Source organism: Cyprinodon variegatus, unplaced genomic scaffold (assembly GCF_000732505.1).
Source record: "Cyprinodon variegatus isolate N-32 unplaced genomic scaffold, C_variegatus-1.0 Scaffold364, whole genome shotgun sequence".
NCBI lineage: Eukaryota > Metazoa > Chordata > Actinopteri > Cyprinodontiformes > Cyprinodontidae > Cyprinodon > Cyprinodon variegatus.
The window spans coordinates 664166-674066 of record NW_015150817.1 but is presented as its reverse complement, the minus strand read 5'-3'; the positions used below and the strand labels follow the sequence as shown (position 1 = coordinate 674066).

Below are 9901 nucleotides of genomic sequence, written 5' to 3'. Positions count from 1 at the left end.
ACTATGGAGCAGAGCCAGACCGAACTTCCCAACCTCAAACTTTGTGGGCGGGACTAAGTTCAGAATGGCACCCAGGCTAAGAGATCAGTGGTCATAACTTGCAAACAGCGTGGCAGGCAAACAAAGCGGTGGGTGTTCCTCAGACCATGGATTCCAAAGGGAAAAAAAAAGAGGAAAGAGGATTCAAAGAAGAATGGATCGAATCATTTTCTTTCATTATCAATGCAGAAGGATTGCCTGCATTTTTGCTTTGTAATGAGAGGTTGTCAAAAAAATAAAAAAATGGAAATTTCTAGGAAAGGAAGGCTAAAAATGCAGCCGACCACCAAGTTGGGAGGGAGAGAAAAAGTGTGATTGCAGAACTTCTGGATAAATTAGTGGAGCGCAGAGATAGATTTAAGAAGTGGATTGCATCTCCAAACTCCACTACTGCTGCTAGTTTTGTTGCAAGGATGGAAAACCATCCACAGATCAAACAGGTAGCGCTCTGATGCAGGTATGTGAACTTTCTTCCATTTTTTTCCAGAAATTCTGAAAATATAAATCACACCAAGGAACGATGGTGACGGAGGATGTGGGATTTCAGGGTTAGAGAGCTCTGCTCTGATGGATGTCAGTTCCTGCTTGGTTCATCATGACTCAATCAACTGCTCCCAAGAGAAAGACGTCAACCACAGAAAGATTCTTTTATTGTGTTTCTATAATTTCATCAATGCAACAAAACTTAAACCGCGTGTGAAGGGCGGTGAAGCGCTGTGCAGAGAAGCGCTGTGCAGTGAAGCGGCATGTGGTGAAGCGGCGCAATGGGAGCATTTCCTGCTTTTCCCTCACCTCATGCTACTATGGGACATTTGCCCCAGGATAAACAATTAATCATGAATGCTTATTTTATATTTAAGCCCATATAGTCATTTTCTATAGTGGGGTAATACACTTAAAGCCCGTGTTCCCATACGAGGCATATATCAGACTTTTACATTTTTGCGGCTCCAGACAGATTTATTTTGTGTTTTCTTTGGTCCAATATGACTCGTTAAGCAGTTGGTGTTGCTGACCCCTGATCTAAACTCTTTTACAAAGCCCAGCTGTGTTTTTCAATATTTGCCCTGCAACCCACATTTCTGCCCCAGTCTCAAGGCTTTTACAGTGTTCTTGCTGTATTGCACAAAATTCAGCTACAGCCTAAGATGGTCAAAAAATGTACTAATCCTAGGTGTAAGGCCAAGCTCGCAGAGGGGAGGATGAATGTGCAGATATGAAGGTTGAGTGACCTTGCTCGCACACACGCACACACACACAGAAAGAGCTGATTTTGTAGAAGCAGAAAAACAACAGAACAAGAAACAACATATACAGAGATGGAAACTATAGGGAGTATGAATACTGTGTATCTGCTTGAGAGACAGTTTGCGTAGAATTGTAAGATTTTCCCTGATAAAGATAAATAAAACGAGCCAGCCCGGGGAGAAAGACAGTGTTGCTTGCAGATACTGGCTGCAATTCCTCTCCCTTTGCAAAGGTCAACAGAAGCTGGGTAGTCTCTGTCATGTATTTCACTCCCTCTGAAGTTAACTTGCATTCAAATATCTGGACCGGGGGAAGCTGAGACAGCTTCAAAATGTTGCTAAGACCAACATCTGTTAAAGAGGGCCACTATAACAGCATGAAACTGCAAACTGCGCTGCCCTATGTGCACTGCTAGCTTTTCCTACTAGTTTGTGTGTGTGTGTGTGTGTGTGTGGGTGGGTGTGTGTGTGTGTGTCTGTGTGTGTGTGTTTTTTTAGATAAGGGGTGCATAAAGGGGTCTGTCTGGAACTGCCTTTCTAAACTATTCCTTTAAGTACATACCAGGAGAGACCGGATAACAGAGAAATTCAAACAACACGGACCACTCTGACCCTCCCAGCTTTAAGCCCAGCTGTACTCAAACTGTGCGACTGTTACCCTTTTAGAATCAGACCTTTCATGTGTTGCGCTTTAACTGTTTTACAGATTTTTCTATACATAGAAAAATCATATAAAACCATAGCACATTCTGCAGATGTTTAACTTAACTAAAACTTAACTAATGTTAAGTTTTTAACTAACTTAACTAACTTACTGATGTTTAACTTAACTAACTAAAAAGTTAAAGGTTTGGAAATACATAACAAAGAAAACATATTATTTAACATGGTAACACCATGTCTTTTATGTATTCTTTAAAATTTGTAAGATGCATCTGCAGCTAGAAGAAAAGATATACTAATAATGCATGGAAGATTAGCCTTTTTTTAGTTGGAGACACAATACAGTTGCATCTGCAGTGAAAAAGTCAATTTCTTCCAGCAGATTGGAGGTTTTAAATTCCTTATACGCTATTTAAACAATTATAAATGACTTGTATAGTTGAAAATTATTTCAATAATTAACCAACATTGATTATGTGATAAAACAGTTTCAGCCCTGTTAACCATGAAAGAAAGACAAGTTGGCTGTGCACAGTACTCTACAAATTAACTTCTTTAGGCTGCATCCTTTTTTGCTGATAAATGGTTTGTTTCCTAAGTGGCAGCAAGGCACAGAAATCCCCCATAAAGAACCTGACAACTGTGGCAGCAGTTGTGTAGTTCAGGAGAAAAAAAATAAAATAACTGACCAGAACACAGAGCAGAAAAGCACAACTTCCTGCCTCCTTATCACATCCTATTCTTTCACAAACGGTTACTTTAACTTCACAGTTAGCCAATCAAGACGTTATTTGGCACAAGAGACTTGTACCAACACAAAATGCCTGCATGCCTACACAAAATATGTGTTTCCTTTGAAAATTATTTACCCCCCGTTAAAATCAGCAAGTTGAAATTGACTTAATTTAAATAGTGTTTCATCTATTTATGGCCAGCCTCTCAGGGTTTGGGAGGAAGTTTCCTCCTCACACTAAGCTGAGCGATCATTTATACTATTGAGGAACAGTCTGAGGTATTTTACATCACTCGCTCAAAAGTGTGAAATTGTTGAAGAGTAATTTCTTATTATTTTATTTTCTGTTCTAAACAACTACTATTTCTATAAGTCTGCTAGTTAGGTCAGGTAGAATGGCATTGGAATGTTTAAACTCTGATACACAGAGAGGGTCAAGCATCACCTTATATGGTAATACTGTTATGAGGCTGGCAAAGGCAGGAAACTGGAGCTTGGTATTTTTGTAAGAAGCTCCTCCCTGTAGGGTGAGGGATTTTTGGATAAATTGAAAAACTTTTACCAGTTCTGGGCCATTTGAGCTGTTCAGACATGTATGGTCAAGAAGACAGGCCTAAGACAAAGAAGAAGCAGACTTCCTCTGCAAATGTTGTGTCTACCAATGATTTTGTTAAACATGGAATAAATTCTGTCACTGCTTAAAGATCTTTCTCTCTTTCTTTCTTTCTTTCTTGTACCTTTTCTGGGAAACATTCCTCCTCGGATTAGAACCGGGTGACCAAAATAATGAATGAACACATGCTATAATTCTACATTTAAAACATTTGCAGTGAAGTTTGAAGAGACATGATCCAAAGTACGACATAAATTACTAAATGAATCCTGAGGAGTGACAATGATGCAACAAGTTTAACAGTGAAAGAAAAAGATTCAGGAAATTAAGGTGATTTTTCTGCAATGATCCAGTCACTTAACACAATGTTTATTTATCAATACTAAATATACTGGTCATCAGCATTAGTCTTAACGCTGGCTTAGGGTAATTAGAGATATAAAGAGGACACACTATGCTTTTAGATAATTATCTGATGTTACCTTGCAAGCAAGATGAATTTTCGTAATATATTTCTAAATTCCAAAACTCCCGAAAATTCATCTCGCCAGAAGCCAACATGTGCATCAGCCCCGATACGGAAATGTTTCAGACCGATGAAATGCAGTGACATGTATGACATCGACACGACATACAGAGGCAGAAGGCTGAAGCAAAACCAACATGGCTGCGCCAGCTTCAGCTGAAATACCCTCAATTTCTTGTTTAAATTTAGTTGAGTGTGGGAAGATTTTTGCATGTTCCTCCTGACCGGATTTGTTAAGAGTTTGATTTATCAGTTAAATCTATGAAACAAATCAATAATGTGATTGTCTCAGCTGCAACAGGTGCTGTGCCCTTTCAAGAACATGTTATACAAGAGACTTCCAAAATTGACAAACGTATCACATATATACATCTGGCTTATGCCAGGTTATCTATAGCCTCTTTCCCACTGAAAATAACTGGTTTACATGTGTTTTTCAACACAATCGCTAAAAATCGGCGTTTGGCCAGCAAAAAAAGCTGGTCTCCCCTCGCTGGCAAGCTGCATTTCCTCTTTCCCCCTGCAGCTGCATGCCTGGCGACCCCATCACACTGTGTTAGTGTTAATGATCTGTGACATAAATCAATAAGGTAAAGAATGGAGTGCAACATTTAAGGAAGCCAGGGCGTAGTCCCTGTGCTTTAATCTTTCACTCTATTATCTTTCCAAATCCCTCTTTACAACGATGTGCCATGTTTTATCAATGTAAACAGAGTTGTTTCAGCTTATTTAGATCAGACATGGCTGGCGTGGTGCGTTGACGTCCGTCCGTATTTTTCTTTGTTTTCAACACCCCTTTTATCGCTGCACTGCTTGTTTACAGACTTGGAAAGAAAAGGGATGTCGCTGGAATAAAAGGATCTTTGTTATTCTGAATTTACTTTGTGGTTTATCAATCACAAAGTAGCATAAGCTTGTTGTTGATCATGAGAATACACCGTTTTGTGTTGGTTGTTTGCAGGACTAAAGTGCAAATAGAAACCAAACTTAAAGTAAAGGACACAGAACACAGGCAGAGAAAAAGGGAACACGGAAGCCAAAAGGCAAGAGAAAAGTTTATACACAAAGGAAAGAGAGGAGAAAAGCCAGGCAACAGAGTAATGAATAGAAGCATGTAGAGGGGAACATTGAGAGGAAGTCAGAGTTACCATACAAAATTAACACAAGATTTAACAGAAAAGATATGAAAACTAAAATGGAAACAACTGAAGAACATTAATAGCAGGAAAATAACAGAGACCGTTATAAAAAAAAAGCCCAAACAACTATGGATTGTGACCGTACAGAGTAAAGACTTACCACTAAAAACAATGCGGCACATTTATAAAAGTTGAGTAGAACAAATAAAAAATGTGCCTAATGGTAAAAAAAAAAAAAAAAAAAAAAAGGATCACGTTGGGAACAATATTTGCATATGCTCAAATTTAAAATGTGTTAGAAACATTTCTAAACCAAAAAAACAAAGGATAAAATCGCCTACTTTCCTCACCTGAGTGGAAATGCAGATAGAGGGAACTTTGGCTGCTCCCGTGTGAGTTGTTTGCCACACACTGGTACAGGCCATTCAGATCAGAGGTCCCACTGCTAAACATCAGCCTTCCATCTTGAACTGTGATGGAGGAAGGTAAAGGGTTGCCTGACCTGAAAAACAAAAAGCGTAACATTTCTATCAGTTAGTGGAGTTACAATTATAAACCTCTCAATGAAATTACTATTCAGGAATAATCTATGTAACCATTAATCCTGTTTAGCATCGATGGCAGTAAATGATCTAGTTTTATTCAGAATTTTTTATTTTTATTCTTTAATGTATGTATGTAAATTCCTTTATTGTCCCACAATGAGGAAATTCTCTGCATTTTAACCCATCCCTTTGGGGAGCAGTTGGCTGCCATTTTGCGGCGCCGGAGGAGCAGTGTGGGGTTAAGGGTCTTGCTCAGGAACCCAGAGTGGAGGCTGTGGATATTGAACTTGGTACTGGCAACCTTCTCTAAGCACAAGCGCACTGCTTTAACAACTAGGCCAACACTCCCCAAAAAATATAGTCAACACTAGATTAAATTACCCAGCTGGTGAGGAACACAGAACAATGCAACATGAGCAATCTTGGGGGGGTAGATGTGATATAAGATTTCTTCTTCATGTCAAAATATAATCCCTACATATAAACATAAACATATATACCTTTTCTCTCTGAAAAAGCTTTTTAAATTTGCATAAAAATGTGTAATTACATTTTTTTTTTTACAGTGTACTGTCTGGTGATGTGGCATTAAGAATAATTGTCTTAAAACCAATAGAGCCCCACAAATTTTACTTTCATGAGTGGAGCAGTATGGTTATTGCCATAGTGTTCCGCTTGATTTATACATATAAATTGCTTTATTATAATTATGCAGGGAGTTTTACAGATTATATGGACACTGCAATGTAAGTAGAACAGGAAAGGAAAAAAAGAAAAAAAGGAGAAAAGATCAAAGAAAGAGAAGATAAAAGGGAGATAACAATAAAACATTTTCAGTTTGCTTCATCACCTGCAAAGAGATGTAAAAAGAACAGCACAACCAACCTAGTTGATTTTATGGGCATAGCGAGCACCAAAGCACAATTAACATACGGTATGTAGCAGCACGTCAAAATGTAGCATGACAAAGCAGCCACAACAAGCAAGCATGTCTTTATAACTGTTGTTCAAAAAAATACCTATTATTTTTGATAATTAAAAAACAACTTTGAGTCTTGCTTGAACTAATGCAGCTTGGGTGTTTTACTCACCCAATTTTTATGAATATATCCAGAAACTAGAAGGTGTTAGCTTTCAAATAATGTATAGCACATGTAATTTGGGCTTACAGTTCCTCAGTTATTTGCTTTTCCATTTGGGTATGCAAAATAGGCGCGAATTTCCCAAAATTTGGTGGATATTAAGAGGTTAATATTTAACACGTGAGGCTTGTTCTAGTGTGCCAACAAGAAATTGCTAGGAGGGATCTACCAGGATTGCAAGCATAAATACAGGTGGAAAAGTTGAAGGGACCGCCCTGATTTAGTGAGGAATTTGCATGTGCTACTGGTTTCAAACAGGTGAAAGAATTTAATATATATAAAAAAAAAAGATGGAAACTATATTTAAAGAAAATAATATGCAGCCACAACAAAGACTATGCAATGGTTTGTAACTGGGGAAGCCAATATATTGTGAATCTCAGACACGTTTTAATTAGAATATATCTAACAATTTCAAAGAGAGAGGAGTGCGATGAGCCGCACATGTAACTCATTGTCTCTAATAAGCATCCTTGCTGCTCCATTTATTTTATTTTTTTTACTATATTCCCTTTTATTTTCACAGCTCATACATAATAATTAGACAGAAATACCACAGGTCCAAATACCGTGACTCATACAGTATTGCAAAAGCAAACAAAAAAAGAGGAAGACGAAACATTGAAAGATAATATATTTTAAAGATACTGTTAAATGCACAAATACACAAAGTAGCAAAATATTGATCTGTTCCAGAACCTATTGCCATAATAAGGCAATCATGGGACTCCACCTTTTCCTCAGTAATGGACGAGCCCAGATAAAGGCAGTGACACATCAAAGGATTATCTAGTGCTCCATCTTCTGAGGGCTCAAGTTGACTGACAACAAAAAATTGCTGATATAACATCTGTCACTGTTGTCGTTTCATACAATGAGTAGCTAACTGTCAAATATAAGCAAAGAGATGATGTGAACCTTTTGTTTTAAAAACAATCAATATGTTAGACATCCCGTCAGTTTTTTCTTTACAACCCTGCAAAAATATCTAGGATTTACGGAGCCCATAAAGTAAGGATTCTAGTAAAGTAAACAGTTTTTTTCCCCCAATCTTTTCTGCGTCGTTCTTTTTTTTTTTGCCTCTTTGCAAACTAAGCTCACTCCTGTGTCATTAGATCTTTCCCCATATTGGAAGGCTGTTAGTCTATGCCCAGGTGAGGAGCAATGATGCTGCATTTGATTGATCAGAAAAAGAGACAAAACACATCGACCAGCTGCCGGTTCAGCTTGGCAGTCCAGCAGTTTGGGAATCCTTCCTAACCTGGACACTGCCCTCATACTTTTACTTAAAAACCAGTGTATGGGCCTAATTTCAGTTTAGGTGTGACAACTTGTTTAGCTTTATAAGAGGATTGTAATTTAGAAAATGGAAAGAAGAGAAATTCTCTGACCAGAAAAATAAAATCATATTTCAAAATAACATATTTCTGAGCTTAGTTTTATTTTTCTTCCATACCTTTTCAAACATTTATAGATTGTACAGGAATTCTGTATTACAGTTAGGCATCTTGATTTAAATCTAAATCAGTACAAGGCTTTCAAATCAAAGTTGTAGCACATGTTTTGCTGCAGCATTTCAAAGCATTCAATACAGAGAACTACGGGATGTGTTTTGCCAACTGTCTTTAAAATTGCTATGCAGCACATAATTTTAGTCTGAATAAAATGTATGTCCTTAGAGATGCAAAACCAGACTAACAAGTCCAGACCACATTTGCCGCAGTGGCAGAAGATGGTTTCAAATCAACAGCGACCTAACAATTATCAGGTTTTAGAGGAATGAAGACTGAAAAAAATAGGATTTAGCTGTTGTGTAAGTGGCTCTGGTGGTGCATCTAAGGAGCATTCAATCTCGTTTTAATTTAGCGTAAAAAAAAAAAACATGTCTGTTTCTATTTTTAAATCAACCTAAAACAACCCGCTCATTCTTGTTTTGGATCAGTAACTTCAGTCCAGGTATGTAGCTGCTAACTACAGAACTGATCTGCTGTATATATTGCAGATCGTACAAAATAAACCATGGGACAGAAGTTCATGGAATAAGCAAAGTATTACTAGGATGAAGATGTCGGTCCTTCCATCAGTTCCATCAGTAACCTGACACATCAACAACTATACAGGATATCTCTAGAGCTAAGGATATAAGAGTTATTTTAGAAATTGTATAAACTTGGGGGTAGCATTAAAATTAAAAAACAGTATTCAGAGCCATAATTCATAGTGACATTTACTTTGTTTTTTTTTTCTTATTTAATTCCTTGAGGAAATCGAGCAGTTGTATATTGGTTGCAAGAATGTTTAGAAAATCTGCAAATTATTTATGTGTTAGTGTTCAGCCCTCCAGTAAGACATAACATTAAAATGCAGATGTTTAATTATTATGGTAGGGTTAAATTTAAGCCAGTAAATATGCTCTGTAACAAAGGAAATACTTTATAAGCCTAACAAGGTATAGAGGACAACCTTTTATTTCCGGGTGGATCATCTAAATAAGTGGTCCTCCTTATTGTCAATCATTCTGGTGATATGTTTACGTAAGGCAGTCCTACTGTTAAAAAAAAGTGCCTACGAAGTGTATGAGAAGAAAAGAAAGGCCTCAGGAGAGGCAGATATAACCCGGAGTACTTTGCACGGAGAGCTCCCCCTGCAAAGCATTATGGGATTTGCTCTCACAGCAGCCTGCTGTCGCCATAGGCTGTCGCTACCCAACAGCGGTGACTAATAACAAAGATAGAGCAGATACCATGCAGTGAAGGAGGAGTTACATGACCAACAGAGGAAAAAGCAGTGATCATCTGTCTAACTGGTAAATCAACTGAGTTCGCTATATAGTCCCCGCTCTATATAGTGATTGAGGGATTTAAGGGTTAGGGCGGATGTTTGGGCACAGTAAGCTTGTATGAGCTATGAGAACATTTTTCTGTAGTGGAGAGGGAGGGTCTTTTGAAAAAGTTCACGAAAATGCTCCACAATACCTTTAATATTGAACCATCTGCTTTTAGCTGCAATTTACTGGTAAAAGCCAGTCAAAAAAAAGCACTTTAAAATGTATTATATTTAAAAAGCAGATATTTAAGTTTTAAAAAGCTACTTACTCAGCTAAAAATATCTGAAATGTTAATTTTGGGGCACAGAAAGCTGCGTCAGCTTTACCAATCGGCTTTGACCAGCAATAAATCTTGGGATATGAAGGGCTATCAGGAGAAAACTGGACCTGGCCTTCAAATCTAAAGACTAATTTCATTTCAATTCAG

At 37.7% G+C, this 9901-nt stretch overlaps 1 protein-coding gene across 2 annotated transcripts in view; it reads right to left on the bottom strand.

Annotated features, from left to right (window-relative positions):
• LOC107092063 (poliovirus receptor-like) overlaps positions 1 to 9901 on the bottom strand; it is a 47110-nt gene that overhangs the window by 4602 nt on the left and 32607 nt on the right. For both annotated transcript variants that reach the window (XM_015386344.1, XM_015386343.1), the window contains exon 5: positions 5311 to 5462. In XM_015386344.1, coding sequence (XP_015241830.1) covers positions 5311 to 5462 — 152 coding nt within the window. The remainder of the gene's footprint in view (positions 1 to 5310; positions 5463 to 9901) is intronic.